This window comes from Rhipicephalus microplus, chromosome 4 (assembly GCF_043290135.1).
Source record: "Rhipicephalus microplus isolate Deutch F79 chromosome 4, USDA_Rmic, whole genome shotgun sequence".
Taxonomy (NCBI): Eukaryota; Metazoa; Arthropoda; class Arachnida; order Ixodida; family Ixodidae; genus Rhipicephalus; species Rhipicephalus microplus.
The window spans coordinates 211,505,915-211,531,317 of NC_134703.1; the positions used below are offsets into that span (position 1 = coordinate 211,505,915).

General features: G+C 46.4%; 2 protein-coding genes across 12 annotated transcripts in view; one reads left to right on the plus strand and one right to left on the minus strand.

Moving 5' to 3' along the window:
* Positions 1–10,095, minus strand: part of Rpn3 (regulatory particle non-ATPase 3) — a 202,681-nt gene extending 192,586 nt beyond the window's left edge. The window contains exon 1 of one of the 2 annotated variants that reach the window (XM_075893970.1): positions 9,947–10,095. In XM_075893970.1, the coding sequence (XP_075750085.1) occupies positions 9,947–10,016 (70 nt within the window). In that variant the 5' untranslated portion in view covers positions 10,017–10,095. The remainder of the gene's footprint in view (positions 1–9,946) is intronic. The other variant, XM_075893972.1, reaches the window with a different exon arrangement.
* Positions 10,096–10,099: 4 nt separating this feature from the next.
* The window catches only part of Amph (amphiphysin), a 197,406-nt gene continuing 182,102 nt past the window's right edge, over positions 10,100–25,403 (plus strand). For 8 of the 10 annotated variants that reach the window (XM_037423611.2, XM_037423612.2, XM_075893965.1 and 5 more), the window contains exon 1: positions 10,100–10,246. In XM_037423611.2, the coding sequence (XP_037279508.2) occupies positions 10,178–10,246 (69 nt within the window). In that variant the 5' untranslated portion in view covers positions 10,100–10,177. The remainder of the gene's footprint in view (positions 10,247–25,403) is intronic. The other 2 variants (XM_037423616.2, XM_075893969.1) reach the window with 1 other exon arrangement.

Consider the following 25,403-nt stretch of genomic DNA (forward strand, 5'->3'; position numbering starts at 1 on the left):
GACTCGCCTTCCTCCGTGCGAAGCTTGACATTTTCCGCAACACACCGGTCCCGTTCACCATCCCCTGGTCGACGCCTCACCTCCCTGCCTCGGGAAACCGGGTGGTGCAGCCAATGGAGGTGAGGTCGCCGAACATTTTTCACTACATCTACCCATGTCTCCACCCGTTATTATGACGCAAAATAAAGCCCCCAAGTTTATTGATGGACTTCTTACGATGGCTTTGATAGATACTGGAGGAGCTGTTTCAGTGATGAGTTTTAACTTCAAATTGCGGCTAGGACATAAAGTGATGTTTCGCTGGGACAGTTGTGCATCATTTCGTGCAGTGAGCGGGGAGACGCTGTGCTTGATCGGTGTGTGTCTTGTTAGTGTCACTTTGGGCGACAAGGTGTTCGAGGCTTAATTCACTGTCTCGACCAGCTCCACCCATGACATCATCTTGGAGATCGATTTTCTATGCGATTGCGGTGCTACTCTAGATTGCGGTGCTGGCGAGATTATGCTATCGGCATTTACTGACGATGCCAAGCGCTGTCAAGGATCTATTACAGTTATTAGGAATGTTGTTGGGACGGCTTCCAGCAAACCACCCACAGTGATACACATGTGGGATGCAATTTCCACTGGAATTTCCGCATGGACTCGCCTTCCTCCGTGTGAAGCTTGACGCCCCCCGCAACACGCCGGTTCCGTTCACCATCTCCAGGTCGACGCGTCACCTCCCCGCCTCCGGGAAACTAGGTGGTGCAGCTAATGGAGGTGAGGTCACTGAACATTTTTCACTACATCTACCCATGCCTCCACCTGTTATTATGACGCAAAATAAAGTCCCCATGTTTATTGATGGACTTCCTACGATGGCTTTGATAGATACTGGAGGAGCTGTTTATTTGATGAGTTTAAACTTCAAATTGCAGCGAGGACATGAAGTGATGTTTCGCTGAGACAGTTGTGCATCATTTCGTGCAGTGAGCGGGGAGACGCTGTGCCCGATCGGTGTGTGTGTTGTGCCACTTTGGGCGACAAGGTGTTCAAGGATAGATTCGCTGTCCCGACTAGCTCCAACCATGACATCATCTTGGGGATCGATTTTCTATGCGATTGCGGTGCTGGCGAGATTATGCTATCGGCATTTACTGACGATCCCAAGCGCTGTCAAGAATCTATCACCCTTATTGAGAATGTTGTCTTAATGAGAATATTGTCTTAATGAGAATATTGTCGATGAAGAACGTTAGTGTTGACACCTCTGCCTCGGACGCCGGCACGTTTGATGTTCTTGTGGAGCTCATTCTTCTCGATTGCCCCAAGTAAAATGTGCTCTTTCCACATTGTGTTTTGTCGATCAGTGAAAGGCGATCGGCCTTATGGGTGTCGAACTATTCAAATGAACCTGTTATGCAACCCTGCTGATTGGGACTCGCTCTCTTCGAACAAAATGCGGAGTGTTTTATTGCATCTTTAAGCGACGAGAGTGTAGATCCTACTCGTGCAATGCACTATACAGAAGCCAACTTTCTGAGTATGGTAAACAAGTTGCTATCATCAGAAAAACGTCAAGCTTTACTCAAAGTCCTTGCAAAGCACGCTACTATATTTGACTTTGTGCAGAATGAAGAGCAAATGAGTGTACCCGAGTCGCGCACTCGTCACGGGATTACCACAGGATCTGCTCACCCTATCCAGCAGAAACCATACCGTGTCTCATCTGCAGAGCGGAAGGTCATTGCTCAACAGGTAGAAGAGATGTTAAACAAAAGGGTCATCCAAGAGTCATGTAGCCCTCAGGCTGCCGCTGCGATTCTTCTCCGAAAGAAGGATGGTACAAAGCGATTCTGCGTGGACAACACACGGCTCAACTCTGTTACTAAAAAGGACGTCTACCCGCTTCCCAGGATTGATGATGTCATCGATTGTTTACATTCGGCATTGTACTTCTTCTCCGTGGATTTGAGATCTGGTTATTGGCAAATCCCCATGCACCCGAATGACAAAGAGAAAACGGCCTTCATAACCCCAGATGGTCTATTTGAATTCAATGTAATGACTTTTGGCCTATGCAACGCTCCAGCCACATTTGAGCGCTTCATGGACTATATATTACGTAGACTAAAGTGGGAAGTTTGTCTTTGCTACTTGGATGACATTATAACTTTTGGCCGTACAATCAATGAGCACAACCATCATCTAGACATTGTTCTCACCTGCCTTGAGAGAGCTAAGCTTACCTTGAACTTCAAGAAGTGTCACTTCTGCAGCCGTGAGACTCTCGTTCTCGGTCACCTGTTGGACAAGCATGGCGTTTGGCCCGACCCCCAGAATGTTGCTGCTGTCAGCAGCTTCAAACAACCTCAGTAGGTACGAGAGTTGCGAAGCTTTTTGGGCCTATGCTCGTACTTCCGTCGCTTCGTGCCGAAGTTCGACGACCTCGCTTACCCTTTGACGTCCCTACTCAACAAGACCGCGCCTTTTCGGTGGTCAGCGGAATGCGAGTCGTTTTTATCGCAACTCAAGTTTGTTCTTACGTCAGGGCCGTCACCGTAGGCAAACGGTGAGCAAAAGGAGCACTTGAAGAGCACCGTGATGGAAACCCAGGTGGTGGACCATGTATGCAGGACGAATTATGAAAAGCATCAGGTGGGTAAGCAACGACTTCTGTCGTATGCTGGAGCAACGACTTTGAAAATGCCGGCTTTCAGGAAGAGAAACCTGATGGGAAGCGATTTCCCTTGAGAAAATAGCGTTGACTATGACGGCCATGTGCGACTGTCTCCAGATGGTTGTTAATGAGGAAGTCGTCGTAGTCATTAAAACGGGCAATCATCTCCGATCTTTTGCCACAATTCATCATTTTCGAATATGTGTGTCAGGTAAAACTTGAATTCCTCACCGGAGATGCAGTCAGTAAAGTTGGTGATATGGTGAATAGGTCGTTGGTGATATGGTGAATAGTTGGTGAATAGGTCGAACCAGTCCTGTACGGGTTCATCGTTCGCTGATCTGGCGTACTTGGGGATGCCAATGGCTGCCCATGGTGCTGACATGATGATGATATGTGGGGTTTAACGTCCCAAAACCACTATATGATTATGAGAGACGCGGTAGTGGAGGGCTCCCGACCCGACCGCTGCTGCCGTTACCCAATGAACCTCCGCAGACGATGTCAATGTCCCCTCGATGTTTAAGAGGTACGATCTCACACGAACCTTCCCACCACCCTCATCTGAGAAAGCACACAGGCCCCTGCCATCCAGAAACATTGCGTACGTTTCCAGTGACATGGATCCCGTGCCCAACACTTCCAATGAGTGCATATCCAAGAAACGCCGTTCAGGCTTCCTTGGCATGCTTCGGTGCCGTGAAGATGGCCCGCAGCCTCCCGTTTCCCGGGGGAGTTTTTCCCACTTCCCGTGGCAATAAACTCTCACTCAGGACTCCATCGGCACCTGATCTGCTCAGAAGGGTTGTTCTTCAAGCTCTCTTTGACGATGATCCTGCCACAGTGAGTTCAGCCATCAATCAGCTCTTCCTTGACCAGCATTGCCACTGGCTCCACATGCGGTTCATCGGACAGCACCGCGCAGCTGCGGAGTACCATCGAAAACTGCACTCCACGATCAATGCCTTAACTGCATCGCGTTCGGCGCTGTTTCCTGCCATCCTGCCGGCATTGAGCGCCGCCCATGCCAAGCTCGACATAGCCGCCTCACATGACCTGGAGGCCAGCCCACCTGAGCAACGCAGAGAGCTCTGGGATGTCCTCATGCAGTTCTCGAGCCAGCTGGACGACTTCATGTTGGTGCTCTTTGCATTTTTACCTGCTGTACCACCGTCGCAAGTCGTCGCCCAAATACCAGAGTTTCAAGGCTTCAAGAACGATGCTGACGACTGGGTGGCGACCGTCAATGCTATAGCAGCGCGCAAGGCCTGGATGGAGCTTTAGAAATGGCTTGTTGCAGAAGATGGGCTTCGGGGAGGTGCAGAGGCAGAGCACAAGTACGAAGGCATGAATCAGCAGTCCTGGGTGGAGCGAAACTTCAAACACGCTACTTTCGGCTGGACAACCTCTGATCTTCCTTCCACCACCCAGTTCAACCTGACCACTACTGAGGATAAAGAGCATGAGGATTTTCACCTCCAGGCTGTAACCATCGTTGCAGCTCACAACTTGAGCCTTCGGACTCTTTGTCGTCTGATTCAAGTTCAGCTCAGCCAGGGACCACTATCCAAGACACGCCTCGTGAAAGAAGTCACTCAAACGACGTATCAGCACTGAATCATCCCGACTGTGCAACTGTATCCTGCAATAGCTTTGACAGCCTCTTGGCTGAACGCTCCGCAGGGTACACCGAAACAGGCTTTAGGGCATGGATAGCTCTTCCAATGCCAGGTTCCACGCCCGGACCCGTCTCCAAACTTCCCTACCAGCAACCAATACCATTTCCAAGTCAGAGCTGTCGGAGTCGACCATGGATAGCAAAGAGACAATCTTGGACCAGTCGGTACCACATCTGCAGTCATTTTCCGAGCGTGTGAGCTACATTGATGCGTTCCAGACAGAGAGAGCCAGCACCGGCCATTCGAGCAACATGGTGTACGATCTTGCCAATGACAAGCACGCCATTCTGACTCCCAACATACCACCTGAACGTCACGCAGACCACTACGAAGCCATTGCTGTTATCATAGAAATCATCACTCATTGTTCGGGCCGTGATCAGCTCGGTCAAAACAAGAGCGATAGCAGCAAAGAGGCTAGAGGCCTGTCGCATCATGATTTTGTCCAGTGGCCTGTGCACGCTCACACTCACCCTCTGTTGTGCAAACATTTTCCGGCTCGGCATGCAAATGCACATAAAGACCACAACACAATACTCAGATGGCAGAAGTGTCTACTCGGCCAGCAACGACTACTCCATTACACCTACTGTCGCCCACTAGATCTACTCGGCCAGCAACGACTACTCCATTACACCTACTGTCGCCCACTAGATCTCAAAACCGAGTCGCAGCATCATAAAAACAGACCACCGAGGCACACCCAGTTTCATTCCCTCGAGTCTTCTTCGACCAAGGTGCGAGCAAATGCCTATGCCCAACGTCTACAGCGACCGACCAAGGCAACAATTCCAGTCACAGTGCCAAGTCACAGCATGCCTGCGCTCGGCCACCGCGAAACAGGCAGTGCCGCGACACCAGAACCATCTTTGAAAAACTTTCGAATGAAGTTAAAGCATGGCCAAGCCCTGCCACTACGAAACGGCCAGTGCCGCCCACCGGAGACATTCTCAGCAGTCCGCGCGCTCGAAGTCATGGCAGAGTGTAATGACCAAAAACGAGACTAGGATTCAGGCGCGCGGGGAGCTTGGGCGCGGTAAAGGAAGACAAAGGAGAGAATAGAGCAGCTGGCCCGCAGCAAGAATGCTGTCTCAGCCTCATTATTCATTACTATATATATATATATATATATATATATATATATATATATATATATATATACAGAAACACACACACACACTTTCACACATATATATAAACTCAACAAAAATGTTTGTTCGTGTTATTTCTACTCACTCGGCATATATTTATCGGTTCGTGCAAAAATAAAAGATCAGTTGAAGTTAGCGCTCTGTCCATGTCAGTACTCTCCTACGTCCTTGTCTGTTAGCACCTACTCACAATTCAGGGGCACTCGGAGCACGTGGCCGCTAGTACATGTGTCTCTGCTCGTGGAACAAAGGTGTTGCATGCAATAGTGATGAGAGGAATACCTCAGAGCAGGATTACTCCTTCTGGTCGCTAAAAAGTCGGCACTTAGTTCACAAAGTACACACTGCCAGCATGGCACTGCAAGACTCGCATGTTTTCGCATGCCGCCCGAATAGGCTTGGTGGTGCACGCCATTGATATTGTGACGCGAGCAAACGAGGCTCTCATTCCACACACTTTGATAACGCGGCACGCATGCTGCGCAAGTAAGAAGCGGGACTCAGCTAAGAAATTGCGACTGAGGTGCGTTCACAGACATTAAAAATACCTTCAAAGGTGAACATTTGGCTTCATGATAAATAGCTTCACGAAATCATAGAAAGCTTGTCATGCTTTTTGTCACGACAAAAAAAAAAAAACAGCAGTCACTGGCCTGTTTTTGTGCAGGATTGAAAAGTCTTAGTATTTTGATTTTTCTCCCCGGGCAGCCGATACTGCGGCAATTCTGTGCGGTAAACTCTCATAGAGCTATCAGCCCTGAAATTGATTGATTTATATGTGCGGTTTAATGTCCCGAAACCACCATATGATTATGAGAGACGTTGTGGAAAGCTCCTGAAATTTCAACACCTGGAGTTCTTACAAATCTGAGTACACGGGTCTACAGTATTTTCGCCTCCATCAAAAATGCAGCCGCCACAGCTGGGATTCGATCCCGCGGCCTGCAGGTAAGCAGCCGAATACCTTAGCCACTATACCACTGAGGCGGGGCTATCAGCCCTTGAAGAACGAGCCAGGTTTTGCCCTTTTTATTCAAAGATAGCCACAGTTTGCCTCATAGACAATAATACAGAATACTGTTTTCATGTTGGACAAAGGCAGGTTTGCAACTCACTTTCTTTCATGTCGTGACAGAAACCATGAGATAAACTTTCTATACGTTTACGCAGATGTTTATCGTGTCTACGAATTTCTCGCTGAGTCCTACGTCTTACTTGCACTGAATGCATACCCCATCGTAGAAGCCCACAGAACGAGAGGGTCGTCTGCAATGTAAGTGGAGTGCAGTTGCAAGCCAGTTCGCTTGACAAGAGAGCCTTCCAGCGCCATGCTGGCAGTGTGCAGCACATGATGAACAAACAGTTCGGCGACCCTGTCTGGAAGGAGTAATTTTCCTCCGTAGGTGTTCTCCCCCTCATTCAACACAACACACTGGTGTCACGAGCACCCACAAGACGCGGTACATGTATTGACGGCCACATGCTCAGAGTGTCCTATTGCAATCTTTGAGTACTGTACATGCGGTTGTCATTCCTAATGACAGGGAGCCTCTGTTGTTTATTAACAACCATGGCCACGTCATTTGTGAAAGCTGTGCAGACGAAATGGGAGAGAAATTCTTGCAACAGCAGGTCCCCTACAATCTTAAGCGCCAAAACATTTTTAAAAAGTACCGGTCCGTGCATGCGGTAGTTGCCATAATCCCAGCTGTTTCGTCCTCCTGTTTCTTTTGGTCTACCTAACATACTTATCCTGGCCTTTGGCATCAGAGCGCCTGTCGTTTGCCCACCTAAGTCAATGCCTTTTTTCTGCACCTTAGCCTTGCTGATCAATTACCTAAAGAACTACGCCCCCCCTTTCAAAGTTCTGGAGACCATAGCATTTCCTAAATTAACTAGAGGAGGGAGTGGCCCTGAGATCGTTCAGCGACTATGGGAATGATGGGTAGTACACGCTTCCCCTTCCAAAGCTCTGAAGACCATAGAGTTTCCTAAGTTAACTAGAGGAGGGACTGGCCCCGGCAATCGTTCAGCGACCAAGTGAATGATGGGTAGAACACGCTTCCCCTTCCAAAGCTCTGAAGACCATAGAGTTTCCTTAAGTAACTAAAGGAGGGACTGGCCCTGCGATCAATCAGCAACCATGGAAATTATCGGTAGTACACGGGTGTTCCTAGTCTTCGTACTTGCGAGCGACGAATTGCTTATGTGGCTTCGTTTATTTCAGGGTTCATACAGGTTTATTAAGCGAAAATTCAAGGATATTTAAGGACTTTCCATGACCTGTTGCAAGCTTTTCAATGTGGCATGCTAAGTCAGAATATTTCGCTCTAAAATTATTAAATATGACCAATTTTATTGCACGTACAATAAATTATTCTATACCTCAATTATAACGAAAAAAAAACCTAGTCTTATTAAATTCTCGCACCAGCTCCCTCCACATAAAGAGGGCACGGTGCAGTGACAAAAAGTTGCACGCTGACGGGCTGCAACACGTACGTGTGGTCAGGCCTTAAAGGGGTGGTGCCACAATATCTGTGCCTTGCGCACTCTTTGCTGCAAGCGTTAATTATAGCGCCAACAAGCACAATACACGCACCTAGATTTATTTATTCCGATTAAGTAATTTATCACCTTATTGATATGGACAATTTTCAGTTCCTGTTTGTGGGCACCTAGTTGGACAGGTACGTAGCAGTGTAGCTGACTTAATCACGTGATCACAAAGCTTTGCACATGTCATCGCATAAGAGTTCTTTCGTTCACTTACTGTCAGTGAACAAGCAACTCGTATGTGGTTCCGAAACGTCATATCATCACCAGACTTGGTCAGTGACCATGTTTCAACTCATTTAATGCCCGACCACATGAGCTTTCATCAAACTCTTGACTACATCTATCTTGGTGTTTAAGCAGCTCGTTTCCAGTGTTGATATGTGACAGTTGTTTATCAGCACTCGTCCTGTGCGCTTTCTTTTCGTTCATCCTTTATGCTTGAGTGGCGCTGCATGTATGGAGTTGCTTGCCTTTCTTCGTGTGACTTAGAAGTGTGGCAGTTTGGGCTATTTGGTATGACATAACGATAGTTATAGAGCGAGAATAGAACGACTAACGCTGTTCTCGTGCTATAATTATTGTCCTTGTGTGACATTTAAACTTCTTGCTATCGCATTCACTGCTTTGCCCTCGCCACAAAACTAACTCTCTTCATCACACGCATTTTTTGCAAAATGGGACAGTGTGTGCCCACACTTTGGAATTGGGGAGCTTGACAGGTTGAAACATCGATCTATGAAATTTAGGAGGTCGTGATGTCGATATGAAAGTGCACTGCTCACAAAGTTCTAGGATTTTCAAGAATGGAAAAAAATTACAGAAATTTCAAGGGCCTTGAAAATGCATTTTTCAAATTCAAGTGTTTTCAAGGATCTGTACACACCTTGTGTATTTCGAAGAAAACCTTTTTGAACTTCGTTACCCGATTTGAAATGTCGAGACTAAAAAGGTGGTGAAGGTCAATCGCTGAACATTAGCCGATTTTTGTTCCATAAGAAAACAGCTCCAGGCCACACGTACACAAATAGAGCCAAAAGTACGAAGATTAGACATGTCCGCGTACTACCCATCATTCCCTCGCTGAAGCGCCATGCATTGTAGCTCCCATAACGCCAGAGTTCTCTCTAGTGTATATTTATGGCAGGGAACTCTATGCTAAAGACCTCCGGTCAACATGCAGTGGGTACCACTGAAAAGATAGTACCTCCCTCTACCTAACACTGTATTAGACCTTCACTCAAACACCGGATAGATGCGACGACATGCGTGTGCTTCTTTCACTAGCCACGCCCTGACTTTCCAATTACGTGCTGATCTCTCACAAATTTCGAGATTTTGTTGCTTCCTCCATGGACTCCCCTATTTTCATACCGGATTCATCTAGAACACGATTGCGTAACGCTGCATGACTGTCCAGGTTTCAACCGAATCAAATGCTTGCTCGTAATCCAAGGATCCGTTCCACACATTTTCTATCACCCTGTTGATACAACGAACACGGTCAGGTACGAAACACTGTTCAGTCTCTTTGGCAGGTCGGTTGCAAGCGTTGTGTACAAACGGTACGATCCGCTAAATCACGGGCGCATCCTCAGCTGCCATGGCCGACAGCAGATGAGTCGTAGCGCTTAGAGATAAGCACACGACAAATCTGAACTGAATGCTACGACATTCACGAGGTGGAAGCTATCGTGAGTAATAAGAGGTAAACGGAGGCTATGCGGCTGCCTCTAATGGCGATGCGCCCGAGACCACGACTGGCACAATTTCGAGCATAGCCGTCACGACAGGAGGAAAAATAATTTGCGCTGTTTAAAGCTAAGTTCCCCTCAACGGGCGGTGATTGCAACGGGCGCTTTTCTTCAAGATTAATACAATAACAGAAAAACCCATACCGGCTTCCCTTGATCGCACGGTCGAAGGCGAAACCCTTAGTAATGATGGCGAGCCAGGCGAGCACAACATTGGTTCCGCAGCAAAAGATTAGCACAAAAAAAGTTATTTACTGACACAAAAGTAACCTCGTTTGTTTTTGAAAATTATAATAATTTATTAAATTTAACTAATGAATATTAAACAGACACATGTTTGTTTGTAGTTCAGAGCTGGAGCAGTAGCGAGCCAACATGGCAGACGGCAAAGGTGGATCGTTTACCAAGGTCGTCCAAAAACATGCAGGACGTGCGAAAGAACGGGTGAGTGGTGCCGTTTATTGCGCCTGGTCGATGCAGTACTCGCGCACTGCACATTTGTGGCCTCGAAGTGGGACTGTTTGCGTGTGGTTGCTCTCGCTCAGTCGATACCTCGGAGGCGCGTTCAAGTTTAGCTTTTTCGCTCGAGCACGAACGCTCTTCCCGTGTGTGCGCGCACGACGTTTTTACTCCGTGTCGTCAGCGAGCAGCAGCACAGCGCTCCTCAGGAACGCCTCCTTTTTTAGCAGCATCGCGATGCGATCCGAAACTGGTCGCGAAATGGGTTATGACGACACGTTTATTTACCTCGGGCGGCTCCTTTGCAACCCACATGCGAGTGGCACGTAGGCCGATTGTGAAGAAGCATCCCCTTTAACCCGATAGCGTGCTTCACATGTGTGAGCCATTCGCTTTACGCGTCCACACTCGAAGGAGAGAATGGTGAAACGTGGACGAAGGCTTAATGCCGACTGCTTCGGTTTCATTTGCGAGAAAGGGGTGCCCAGGGGCAGGTAAATGATCAAAACTTCTAGCGACGTATGCCTCAAGTAACAAAGCTTTGGTTTAAATTTATTAGTTGCACTCGCTGTCAGTTGTATTTATCGAAGGCACCCCAGCACAGCCTGCACTTTACATTTCACGTGCAGTCTGGTCCTTGTTACTGCGCCCCATAGAGTTTCCTAAGATTAACTGCGATCGTTAAGCGACCTTGGGAATGATGGGTAGTAGGCAAATTTGCCGAGTCTTCGTGCTAGCGGGCTTCGAACGTACGTGTGGCTTTATCCGCTCTATTTTTTTCTTGTTTCCAATAAAAGAATGCACCATTGTGAACTTCGTGACCTGATTTAAACTGGTGAGTTTTTAAAAAGTTTAGGTGCAATTGCTGAACATTTGCTGATTGTCGTTACTTGACAAGCTACTCGACATGCTCCAAGCCATGCAAAGCCAGACGGAGCTGGAAAACGATGATCAGACAAGCCCATGTGCTGCCCATCATTCCCATGCTGGTTGAAGCACCATGCGTTGCAGCTTACTTGACTAGCTCCAAGCCATGCAATGCCAAACCGAGCTGAAAGAACGAAGATTAGACAACCCCGTGTACTGCTCATCATTCCCATGCTAGTTCAAGCACCGTGCTTTGCAGCTTATTTGACAAGTTACTTCACAAGCTCCAAGCCATGCAATGCCAAACCGAGCTGAAAGAACGAAGATTAGACAAGCCTGTGTACTGCCCATCATTCCCATGCTGGTTGAAGCACCGTGTGTTGCACCTCCCATAGCCACCAGCGCCAGAGTTCCCTCTCGTGTATCTATAGTAAATTCTACGCTGCGCACAATCCAGTAGTTTTTTCAGGAAAAGTGGGAAGGCAACCTGTTTTCGTCAGTCGGCAGCAAATTTGCTGTCGCTTCTTGTCTGGAGGTGGTTTCGTTGCTCGCGCGCAGACTGTCGATGAGGCAATGTCCCGTACACCCTATACCGCTGCTGTGCTGGCCTCGCAGTGACTTGTTCTAACATAATTGCAAAAAACGCTTTGCTTAGCCAGCCAGACAAATGCAATAATCTTGGTTAAACCAAAACATTTAAGTCAACTATAAGGATACAAAGCGATGGATGAACAAATTGATGGGGCACTTGAGACTGTAACAAGCAGTACGAATTCATAAAGACGGATTGAGACATAAAGTTCTCTATGAGCCAAGGTGCAAAGAGGACTTTGCAAGCAGCGGCACGTGGCCTCAAAGTTCTCGAAAGCATTAGCGACCGAGGCTTTTCAAGAACGCCACACACATCCTAAGCCCCACCACTGTTCAAGGCAATCAGCCCTTCCAACACTATGTGCTGTGCTCGCTAAACACTGGTGGAAGCTCCCGTTGCACACCACTGTAGACCATGGAGACGCTAGAAGCACAACTTTTATGACAGTTATGCAGAACGTCGTTCCAGTCAAATAAAAAAGTAATAAGTAAACTAGGATACTTAAAATGAGCTTTGTGCCGAGCTACTTAAGATATGAAGCTATTTATTAGCCTATAAAACGTTTCTCCGACCAATCATCGAAGTTACATCTATAGTATGAGACCCTCACACAAAAAGGAAAATCGGCCTCTTAAAAACTGTTCAAAGAAAATCCGTATGCTTTATTTTTAAAATTTACAGCTGGCGGACATCGGTGAGTATTCTAGTGGAGAGGGCTGAACTGGAACCCCTGGAATTGTGACATCAAATGGAAAGACTAGGGTACCTATACAGTATTTATCATATTAAAATAGGAATAGAAAAGGATCATTTCATTCAACCTGTCGTAAGTGTATCACACGCTCTCATCACAAAAAAAAAACAAAACTAAAACTGCCGAACAGATGTGTTTCACAACACATTTTTCCCACAAACTGTAAAGGAATGGAACGAGTTCTCAGCCAATTTTGTGGGTGCACGACCACAGCAGATTTCATTTTGACACATAAAAGGGTCCGTAAGCCACTTCCGATATTTCTTCATACATTTTAAGTAAACACACGCATCATGTGCAGAATGGCTTCGCGATCAACGATTCTACACGTGGCAACGCTACGAGCCGCCGGCGCGGCACAAATTCTGAGTGACAATTTCTCCTCCTTTCAGGACTCAGCGTGACGCGCCGTGCCATATCTCTGACACGCCGAGCCAAATATGCTGATTGGTCGAGCGAAAGCCTAGGACTTTCAGTCAGTCCGCGTTGCTAGTTGTTGTTCGTCGTGTTACCGGCGTAGGTGCACCCGCTCACGGGTCAGCTATGAGAGTCGGCGTGTCCCGGTATGGGTCCATCGCGTTGGTGATCTTTTGAAGGCGTGCGTGCAACGGAGGGTCCATACCGACACGATTATGGCAGCCATGGTTCGGCAACAAGCACGCAGCTGCAACACAACTGACAGAGTTGATGGCTGGAGTCACGGCAACCGGAAATAGATGGTGTTTTAAGCAGCGCGTCAGCGATGACGTACGCATCGGGAGACTGTAAGTGGGGCTCGGCGAAAGGGCAAAGCGACTTGGGAGAGAATACCAGCGGAGGAAAGCAAAATGAGTGATCACTGCTGTTTCGATAATCAGCGACGATCACCCATTTTGATCGTTTTGGAATCATTTTGATCGAAGTGGAAGGCAATAAAGCCCAATCGATGGTGATGACGTGGAGCAACCTAACCAGGATCCAATGAGTAAGGCCTCTTTTGGCGGTGGTCAAGTGGCGATACGTGCATGAACAAGGAGCCTTGCCAGCAATCGTTTGTAGAGGGAACTTACAGACAGCGGTCACAGTAGTGGGCATTCAAGGATGAGCTAGTGGAGCTGTTCGGCAGCATTCCGAAGCTGGACGAAGAACCAAGTGAAGAAGATCGAGGAATGGCCAACCTTGAAAGAGCAGAAGCAGTGGTGGAATCGAGGCATATATGAAGAGGACGAACACATTGCTTTCCTAGGCACCTGATAAGTGCCAAAGAACCTGCTGACATCTTATTAGCCATCAACAATGACCAATTTTATTAGTGAAGGAATTCAAAAAATGTTTAGGAGCATCCTTAACAGCATATTGAAGTTGTCATATTGTATGCTGTCACAAATTTTATCTCGAGAGCGCTTGCGAAGGATGGATAACGCCACTGCTGCATGTATAACACTTTACAACCGCCTTGCATTGCCACTGCCTGTGGTTTGTGAATAAACAACATTGAGGGAAGATTCCCTGCTATTTGAGGAAAGTTATCCACTCTTCCTATATCTCTTTACGGAAAGGGGAACATCTTTCAAGGGGGTGACATTTCTCAAGATTGAGCACCATTTTTCAAAGCTCTCCGTCTCAAACACTCCTTTGGTGGGGTTTCTTGAAACTGTTTGAAGTCATGATCCAAGTTTGTTTTTCTTGCTGACACGGAGGATGTTTGCCATGGTGTCTTGGTGGTGATTTCTCTTTTTTCGTTGTGTGAATGAAAACGACACATTCTGTGGTTGCTAGAGGAACCTAGAATCATTCCTCATGCATGCCTCATCTTCAATAGACTTGAAGAAAACCAAACAGGGAGAGAATTCGGTGTCGTGCTGTTTGTTTTTTATTCCCACTGAAATTCAGTTCTCTTGAAGCCCAGTGGTAATTTCAAGACAATTTTGTTTATCCCTCCTGCAGTATCTAAATAGCTAAGACCAGCAAGGTACAGATCCGTTTTTGCAGCTTAAAGTTCCTGCAGTAGGTCACTGAGCACCGATGGAAGGTGGTCTACAGCCACAGACCATTTCTGTGGCTCGGTCCACGCCTTGCACACTGCTGCAGCGTTGACGTTCATCACCCAGTCGTCAGTGTTGTTCTCAAAGCCGTGGAGCTTCTGCACTTCGCAGGTTGCCGGTGATGTTAGGATGACAGGCAAAAATCCAGTGGACATCCAATGCGAAGCAGCCTAGCTGGTGCGAGAGCTGCATAAGGCCACACTGGAGCTCTCGCTTGTTTATCCCTCCTGCAGTATCTAAATAGCTAAGACCAGCAAGGTACAGATCCGTTTTTGCAGCTTAAAGTTCCTGCAGTAGGTCACTGAGCACCGATGGAAGGCGGTCTACAGCCACAGACCATTTCTGTGGCTCGGTCCACGCCTTGCACACTGCTGCAGCGTTGACGTTCATCACCCAGTCGTCAGTGTTGTTCTCAAAGTCGTGGAGCTTCTGCACTTCGCAGGTTGCCGGCGATGGTAGGATGACAGGCAAAAATCCAGTGGACATCCAATGCGAAGCAGCCTAGCTGGTGCGAGAGCTGCATAAGGCCACACTGGAGCTCTCGCTTGGATGGGCTGACCTCCAGGTCGTGTGAGGTAGCCGCTTCCAGCATGGCGTCAGTGGTGCTGAGTGCCGACAGGATTGCAAGTGTAGAGTCCTCTGTGAACTGTTAACACCACAGCGGGAAATACTGCAGAGCTAGACACTTCTAAGGCATTGACCATGACGCAGTGTCGTGAGACGGTACGGGAAAGCTCAGTGGCACATTTAGAAAATCCACACGTTGAGGTGACTGTGCTCACTGCGGTGGGATCTTTGTCAAAGGGAGCTTGAACAGCACCTTGGTGCATCTGTGAGGAAGAAGATAGACACATGCGCCAACGCCTGGCTCGCTCGGCTGTTCGCTTCCTGGCTGCACTTTGCCTGCTGTTGCTGCTATTTTCCTGGTCGCTGTGTACCTCAATAAACCCCCGTAACAAGTGGTGGGAGTGCTGAGTAGTGACAACCTGGAACTTCCCAGCCGGAAACTCAAACCAGCTTCTGCAATGCCGGATTAAGTACCAAATCAACCGCAGCAACAACCTGCTGTCCTGGTGCTTACATTGTCTGCCCTGGCCCATCGCATCGACGCAACCCACCAATCTTGGGCGGCACTCAAGAGGAGGGTGTTGAAGACTGGCTCGTTGAATACAAACGGGTAAGCGTGTTCAACCGCTGGGATGACGCCGCGAAGCTCAACCACGTGTCATTTTATTTGAACGGCGTTGCCAGCAAGTGGCATCCAAACCACCTACGAGACTTCCCAACGTGAGCTGCTTTGAATACGCATGTGACAGAAGTATTCGGGCGCCCGCTGTTCACAAGCTTCAAGCCGAGCGACGGTTGCGTGGCCGCGTGCAGCAGAATGGTGAAACATTCACCAGCTACATTGAAGACGTCGACCTGTGTAACCGCGTTGTCACGATGGCCGATGCCAATAAGATCAGGCATATCTTGAATGGGATTGAAGACGACGCCTTTCAGATGCTGCTGGCAAATAACTCGTTCACAGTGTCTGAACTTGTCAGTCTTTGCCAAAGTTTTGATGAGCTGCGCAAACAATGCACTCTCATCCACTACTCTCATCCACAGGTGACTTCAATGTCGGAATTGGCTGTCGCTCCTGACAACTCATCTCTGCTGCTACAGATTAAAGATTTTGTTCGTGAAGAGGTCGCTCACCAGCTTTCACTGATGCTCCTTGTTCACGACCAGTCGAATTCCCATTGGCGCCCGCTCTCCAAAACATCATCAGGGACCTGGTCGTCAAAGAATTCCTGCCTTCTCTCCATCAGGCTCCGACTGCTGCTCCCCTGAGATACGCCGCAGTCGCTTCCAGGCCAGTCCTGCAAGGTTACAGCCCACATTCGCCCTCCAGTATCGTCGCCTGCCTGCCCGCCCGCCCAGTTATTCAGTGCGCACGAGCCGACGACCCTTGACCCACGGAAGACAACCGTTCTATTTGTTTCCATTGTGTCCTTGTTGGACATGTGGCCCGTTACTGTCACTTTCGTGCACCATCTATCTCCTACAGTGTGCGTACACATTGGGTCACGTATGCTCCACGCTAACCCCGCAGCAGTTATTCAGATGATTACGATCTGATCCTACCTCCGGGCCCCACCCTCCTCTCGCCACTCGCCTTTTTACCGCTGCTCCCTTTTCCCCATGCACCGATGGCGAAGCCCTGTGCACCAGAAAAACTAAGTAGCGCAGTTCAGGAGGCGAGAACTGCGGTTCCGGCGAAATGCATAAGGCCTCAAATTTCTCCCCAAAACGTTATTGAAGTCGCTATAGAAGAAACATGGACGCTAGCCCTTGTCGACACCGGCGCTGCCCTTTCAGTGATTGATGCCCACATTTCCTGCCATATCGGAAAAGTCACGATGCCTGTTTCTGGGCTATCCCTTCATACAGCTAACGCACAGCACGTCAAGCCATCCTGTGCCTGGACAGCTCGTGTCGTCATCCAGAATGTTCTTTATGTGACCGAATTCATTGTGTTGCCATCTTGTTCTCAGGACGTCATATTGGGGTGGGATTTCCTCCCTACACATCGTGCGATTATCAATTGGGCCCCCGCTGAACTCGAGTTGTTCCTGTTTTCGACAGATGTCATCAATGACATGGACAGATGTTCGAATATAACAATTTCTGACGACACCATTGTGTCTGCCCAGTCTACTGTTCTTTTCTCTATGTCTAGTGACTCTGAAGACACCGGCTCAGTGCTTTTTGCACCGTCTGCACTTCTAGTTTGCCGCCAATCACTGCCATTGCCATTTGCCGTTCTTGAGTTCCATTCAGGCGCCTCTTTGATGTACATCACCAATCCATCGCCCGAGTCAATCACTTTGTGCCGCTGGGAATCCCTCGGCAAAGCCAAGCCGCTGGCGTCATCTTCGATATTTGACACCATGAACGACCCCACTGATATGGCCACGCTCGAGACATTAACTCCTCGGCCACTTTTTGGTGAATTCTTGAACGTTTAGTTATCAAAATTTTTTAAGTGGCATTGCACTGTATCTCGCCGAACACTTTCCTGCTGTTTTTTTTTTCTAGCTTTCTTAAAGACTAGTGCATTCATTGGTTGGGGCTGCAAGATCTAGCGTGCCTCCTTTGTTAACATGATACTACCACTCCTTTTTAGCATCAATATGTGTATGTATTAGAGGCAGTCTGTAGGAATAAGGGGCAGTGTGCGTCAAATAGAACGCGAAGGTGTACAAATCTCTTGTAACAACGTTCGCTGGATGACAAACAATGGCTTGGCGGACATGGACGGAGAATCGCAGGGAAGAGCAGAGACCCTTTGACACACTTTGCAGTACACCACCTGTTTCTGCCATTTGTATCAACTGTAGAGCGACGAGATATATCGAGCTTTGTAGGAGTTGAATCACCTACATGCTAAATGTGTCTTCATTTACCTTCAGTTTAATTTCCTTAAGGGCCCCCTTTCAGGGGGTGTTACATAAGGGGTGGGATTACAAGGAAAAAGAATCCAACAGTGATAATATTGTAGATGATCAGTAATGCATTCTTTAAAAGCAGATGATTTCAATTTGCAGTGCATTTTCGCATGCGATCACTTTGCTGAAGGTGTTCGACGGGCCGCTTCCAACAAACCATGCGAAAAGTATAATTTTTCTTTGCTCGAAATGTACATGCCCAGAAATGAATTCACACTGCATTGCTAGACTTAGACTTGTTTATTTACTTATTTATTTATAAATACTGCTGGCCTCGCATCTCAGGCCATGGTAGGAAAGAGGGTGTAAGATACATAATCAAAAAAGGCATAATTCAAGAAGGCGCGTACGTTATTTGGGTCGAACCAGACAATACATGTGTTGTCTACATTAGTGATAAAAAGTCTACTAAATATTAACGGTAAAAAACAGCGCATTAGAAGCTAAGATCTATTTATACAAAAGAACACAGTTTAAGTAGGCACGCCCATAAGTGGAATTTGACTAGATAGTACATATGCACTCAACAAAAATTATGCAAGTGCTACAAGAATGACAAGAAAAGCAACAAAAAGAAACAGAATAAATTTAGCATTTAACGCACTCAATGAGAGGCATGGCAAGTACGGAAGAATTCATGAGTAGAGTAAAATCCCAGCAGTAAACAAGATACTGAGAGGTGTAACGTATTATTTATGCAATAAGGATGTGTGAAGATAAAAACTGTAAAGCATTCCTCGATATGTTGGCCATAAAAGCTTCAAGGGATGTGCACTTTATGGCATCATTTGCTAAACCATTCCGATCTCAGATCCCTTTACGGGAAAAAAAAAGGACCTGAAAATGTCGTTGTGAAATCTGTGTTCAGCTAAGTGCTTGTTGTGCTTGGTACGAAAACTGGTAGTGTCCGTGTACAGTAAGCAGTTGTCCACATTGATCTTCATGCTCCCATTGAGAAGAAAGAAAAAAAAAACTTGAAGGGACACTACAGTCAAATAATAAATTACGTCAGAGTGAATGTATGACATTATCTAAAATGATAATATTATCAACAGTAGAGCCCTACTTACTGCGAAATCAAGGTAAATGCACAAGAATACATGCGCCGCTGTAGGACATTCTTAAAATGATCCCGATGACGTCAGACGAACCGCCTACAATTGATCATTACTAATAAATCTAGCTGCACTACATGAAGAACATTTTGTACATCAAGAGACACAATAAAGTTCTCCTAGTTCCTTTCTTTTTGATTCACAGAAAAAAGAACCGCCCGACGTTATTACGGGGATTGGCGGGGGTGGTTCATTTAGTTGCAGACAACTAAAATGTGATTTTATTTCAATATAAGCCCTCCTTTGGCACAAAAGTAACACTACAAGGTTTCTGGACCGCTATTTCAACAATCAATGTAGACTTAATATTTGCCTTTAGTGTCTCTTTAAGAAGCACAGACATATCACCAACAACAGCTGAGCTTGATTTTGTAGAGTGGATAGTGCAACATGCTTTGAAACTTTAACTTTGCATTCTACATAGGGATGCGCATCTAAGTGATTGTTTTAATTTGTACAAAACAGCCAATGCCTTGTTAACAACTTACTATGTTATAACCTGCTTGTTCCATTTTAAATCTGATAAAATTATGATGCCTAAATATTTATACTTTTTTTAACATCTGCCGTTCTTAATAATAGAGGAAGTTCAGGAGGCGTGTCAAGGTCATACAAATAGTTTTTTTCCGCATTAGTCACCATCTGCCACGTCTGACAACACTACATGTGTTATGTTGCCTCAGCAACTGCTTCAACCCACCTAAGAACCAGCAAGCTGCTACATGTGTGGGTGTCTACTCTGCCCTGTGCATGCCTCTCGTGCACGGGCATGAGACATTAGGCTGGCGTGCGGGATGTTTGACATTCGTGTGTATAGAATGCTTTAGCGGACCCTTTCATTCTTTTTGATAATGGCATCTCTGGGAACAAGTTGGCCCATAATAAACGAGTTTTTCTGTTTCCTCTCTTGAAAACATTAGAATATGTTCAAAAATTCTGTTTACAATTATCTTATCTTCGTGGCAGGTTATTTTATTATGGATGACGCAGTCTTATGCAAACATTCTTACTGTTTTGCATTACAATTGATGTGCAAATCAATAATAAAAAGAAAAGGCATAGGAGCTAGAACAGTGCCTTGTGGAACACTAGACCCGTAATCTGAAGAAAGGCTTTGTAGAGAACTTACTGGGGTCGTCCTGCAAGATAAATCTTTTTATCCATTTGGTGATGTTGCTATTGCCAAGGTAATAGTAAGTTTCTGAAGTAACTTAGTTACTTTAGAAACTCTGCAGTACACTGTAGCACGTTACAGTGTACTGCAAAGGGACAGTGGAATGAACAAGGCAGCCATTTTTATTCTCGACTAATTCTCCGGCGGGTGACAGTAGCGCGTGGGGTGTAGCCGGTGAAAGCATGTGATTGCTCGCTTTTAATTGTTTAATGCACTGCTGAGCCTTTATCGGTGTATGCACAGCTGCTACACAGCATGATGCACAAATTAAGGTGATCAGGTGCCGAAATTGCGTCGTGAAATTACATGTTTCAGAAGCCTGCCAGCGCGCAAATGACGGACAAACGTAATTCGCACGGATATGCATAGCTGCTCACTCAATGTTGTGCAGTTTCAAAACAGCGCTTTAAGACGCACCGCATCCTAAGTGTCCCTTGGGGGGCTGAGGTTGTGGGAAGAAGAGCTCTTGACAAGTATGAAAAGTGTCGGAGTGAACGGGGTTTAGATTCCCTCCCTCTCTCTTCTGTACCTATGGCCGCCTGGTTGGATGCGCTTTGGACAAAGTATAATTGCTCCCAATGATTATATATGTCTGAATTACGAAATCCGAGTTCTCTTAAAATAGCACGTTAACAGCTCTATAGACTATGCGCTCCTGCTAATGTTCACAGTACAAATACCAAACATCTAGAACCACCTCAAACTCACTCAATGGTCGATGTGGAGTATGAGAGGCTGCGGGCTATTTTTATCACGGATCTGAACGACGTGCTCGCAGGACACTGTTTGCAGATGACATTCGTGAGGCCAGGTGAATACAAAAGTGAAATAAACGCCACCTGGACAAGGTAGATGGCGATGGCGGCTCTTCAGGTCAAAACTAGACCCAAGAAAGCCGCTGTCAAGAATATGGAGTATTGTTCGTAGCCTGAAAACGCCACCGACCCAACTGCCTCCATTCAGCTCAGTTGCTTTGTCTCGTAACAGCAGCGAGTTGGACATAGCAGCGGCTCTCGCAACGTTACCTCATGCATCACGACAAGTTTCAACGCTGCCAAGCATCTTTAAGGTAGATGAACCTTTTACTATCATGGAACTTCTTGGTGCTTTGGGTCTAATGAACAAGGCGTCATGCCCTGGACCTGATTGCGTCAGCCACGCTGAGTTAATTCATTTAGGCGACAAGGCAAAGATGCGTCTACTTGCCATATTCAATGCCAGCTGGGAGAGTGGCCGCCTTGAACCTTCCTGGAAACGAGCCTGTGTTATTCCAATTCTAAAGCCAGACAAGCCTCCCACAGAACTCAACTCCTATCACCCCATTGCTCTTCTCAGCTGCGTAGGAAAGCTCATGGATAAGATGGTGTCAGTACGCCTGGAGTGGATGCTTATGAACAAGAATGCATACCCCCCAACAAATGTCTGGATTTAGAAAAGGACGCAGCAGCATTGACATTGTAATCAATCTCATCAACTGCGTAAAGTGGAGCAAAGCAACCGGCAACATCACTATCAATGTATTCTTCGACATCAAAGGAGCATTTGATGACATGACTCCTGAGTCTATCCTACACGCCCTGAGGTAATTAGGTGTAGGAAATCGTATGTACCGCTGGATCTTGGACTAACTCAGAGACAGGACAGTCTACATTTCCACAAAAGAAGGTGACACAACTCCACACACAGTGCATCAAGGAGTTCCCCAAGGCGGTGTCCTCAGTCCGACCTTATTCAACATCTCTCTCATCAGACTAGACGATATTGTGGATGTAATTACTGGCCCTGTTCAGATAAGGCTGTTTGCAGATGATTGTGTATTATTTAATGAAATAACATGCCGAGAAGAACAATCAGTATTGAATTCCAATCTTTGTAATATATATGACTGGTGTACTAAGTGGAATATGAACCTAAATGCCGACAAATCAGTTTTTATGAAAATATTCTCTATCCTTCCCTTACAATCTTTCAGGACAACCTTTGAACGAAGTTACAGAATATAAGTACCTGGGTCTTACCATAACAAACACTTCAAGTTGGAACAAGCACATTTCAGACATTTGTGCGTCGTCCTTTCGTAAACTGAGCCTTTTAAGACATAAGCTCAAACATGCTCCTGCAAGTGTTAGAATGCTAGCCTATACATCTATTGTAAGACCTAAATTGGAGTATGCATGTATAATCTGGGACCCTTACACAAAAACTAACATTCATGCACTTGAGATGATTCAGCATAAAGCGGTTCGGTTCGTTTACTCTAAATACCGTTCGAGCGATTCTCCAACCCAACTCATGAGAGACCATAACATACCAACCTTAGAACTAAGACGTAAAATTCAAAGATTAAAATTTCTTTATCTTCTCAAGAATAACAAATTATCAATGAGACCAGAACAATACATCCAACCACTCACCGCTCGCAGAACAAGACACCGGCATGCCGACTCTCTAACGCCCTTCAATGCTAGAACTAACATTTTCAAATTTTCCTTTTTCCCGCGCACTGTAACCGAATGGAATCAATTACCAGCATTATTTATAAATAGCATAGACTCAATTGAACATATTGTATCTTGACCTGTATCGTTGAAGTGTTAAATGTCTTTCTTATTGATTGTTTGAGTTATGTCCTTATTCTTTGCGCTTTTCATGTTCTTGATCTTCTGTTGTCCTTATTACGAGCTTTGTAAATACGTCCCTCCTGCTTGGGCCCTTCACTGGGCCTGCAGTATTATGTCAAAAAAAAAAGAAGTACATTCAACATCTCTCTCATCAGACTAGAGAAGTGCATCCCAGCATCGGTAAAAATCTCACTGTGCACAGGTGACATTTGTATATGGAGCAGCGGTCGCAACAGACGTGTTCTACAAGCAAGATTGCAGAAAGGTCTCAACTATATCGACAAATTCTTGCTCGAACGAGGTCTAACGATGTCACTAGAAAAGTGGGCCGCCATTGCTTTTACGGGGCGTGATGTCTCACGCTACACCTTAAAGGTAGCTCATTCACCCTTTTGGCACGTGACAAATCATAAGTTTCTGGGAGTGACGATCAACGGGTTAATGACGTGGACTCCCCACGTTCGGATATTAAAGGAAAAAGTTTTGTCATACGCGAGCATCTTTCGCTTACTAACAGGCAATGCCCGTGGCTGTACCATTAATGCTATGTTACAAATGTATACCGCTCCCTGCGAAGGTCTTCTACATTATAGCATTCCTGCGATGCATGGAATTTCTAGAACGAACATACAGGCACTGACTACCAAAGAACAGATCAAGCATCGGAACCCTTGCTGAAAGTAGGCGCCTTTCAGCTCCTGTTCTTCTGCAGCAGGAGTTTCTTCGAGTCCACTTGTGTTATGCAACCAAAGCGCTGGATCATCCTCTTGCTTCAGACAGTAGCCCTGTGCGGAGCCTTCTCCCGCTACACTATCAGAGAGCATCAATTCATGCAGAACCATCGTGGAAATCTCCTTCGTGGACCATAGTCACCTTTGTGTCTGGGTTCAAGAGCAAAAGACGCATACCCAAACTAGCACTCAGACACTTCACTCTAGAGCATTTGGAAAACTGCTACAGAGCTCACCGTCATATATACACTGACGGCTCTGTTACGTCTACGTCATCTGCCACAGGCGTCTTGATTCCATCTGCCAATGTCACCATCTCTGCCACTCTCAGCAACTGCACCTCATCTACAGCCACTGAACAGGCTGCACTGAGGGCTGCCATTAATTACATCATCGACCAGCGGGTTGATTCCTGGGTCGTCTTTACTGACTCAAGAGCAGAGCTGCAGTCGTTGAGATCTCCATGCACACAGGACCAACTTGTCATGGACATCAAACACCTATGCAAGAAAGCCTGTGACCTCTATCATCGCATTGTTCTGCAGTGGATACCTGCCCACTGCAGAATACAAGACAACATCCAGGCTGATGACGCTGCCAAAGCTAGACATAATACTTCAACAGAAATCGACGAGATACCTTTCTTGAGGCAAGATGCAGCAACGCTAGTGTTGGCACACGCCTGGCACCTCCAGCAATCCCTCTGGACAGACCCTAGCCAACAGTATAGGCCTCTGTACAAGATTGATCCATCGTATGTCTTCAGGATGCCGCAAAATCTCAACAGGCAAGAAGAAACGTGTTTACATCGCATCCGATTAAACGTAGCATATACGAACTACTTCAGGAACAAAATTGGACTGTCCGACTCAGCATTATGTGCCCAATGTAACGTCGTTGAAGACATCAAACATGTCCTCTGTGAGTGTACGAAATATGCATCAGAGAGAGTCTCTGAAGATGGGTTTAAAAATGCAACAGGACTCAAATTTAGAGTTAAAAAACATTCTAGACCCATGGCAGAACACCTCCAGTGCGTTGGACTACAAAAGCGCTACTGACGTTCTTACGGGCCACAAGCTTGAACAAAACGTTGTAAATTGTGCAGTGCGTGTGAGAGACTTTATGTGTTATGCGAATGTTATGCGTGTATGTAACTGTTTGTGTTGTGCGTTTATCATTGTACATATCACTGTCATCACCCGGCAGCTGGACTAGCCTGTCTGGTGAAAAACCAGGCAAACCTCTCCAGCTTCCCATTAAACTAATTCTCTCTCTCTCTCTCTCACAGTACAAATGTACTCTGAAGTGCACCTAGCTTTAGGTAACGTGTGTAATAAGGCCTAGACTACAGAGCCTCACAGTGCCGATTAGGTGTTTTTTTCTCTTAGTCTTCATACTTGTAGTACTCATTTTAATGGTTTAACCTCAAGAAAATTAATGTTTCCATCTCTCACAAGGACTAATTCGCTGAAATTCAGTACTTAGGCGTGTTCTCCCTCAAGCCTTATGACAGCATGTGCTAGACATGAATGATGGGCAGGCAAAAAAGCGCTGCTGGAGCTGAAGCTTGCGAAGTGCAGCACTTTTTGTGGTTGGATGGATAGATTAATATGGCTGTACTTTTTAGATCGGGCAGCAGCTAACGCCGCCTAGCCGTAATACTTAGGGAACAAAAACTAGATTTATCTTAAAGAAAACTTGTGGTGCCTCGAATTGGCGAGCGCCACGCCACGCTCTTGGAGTGAAGGTACATAGCAGAGGCAGTCG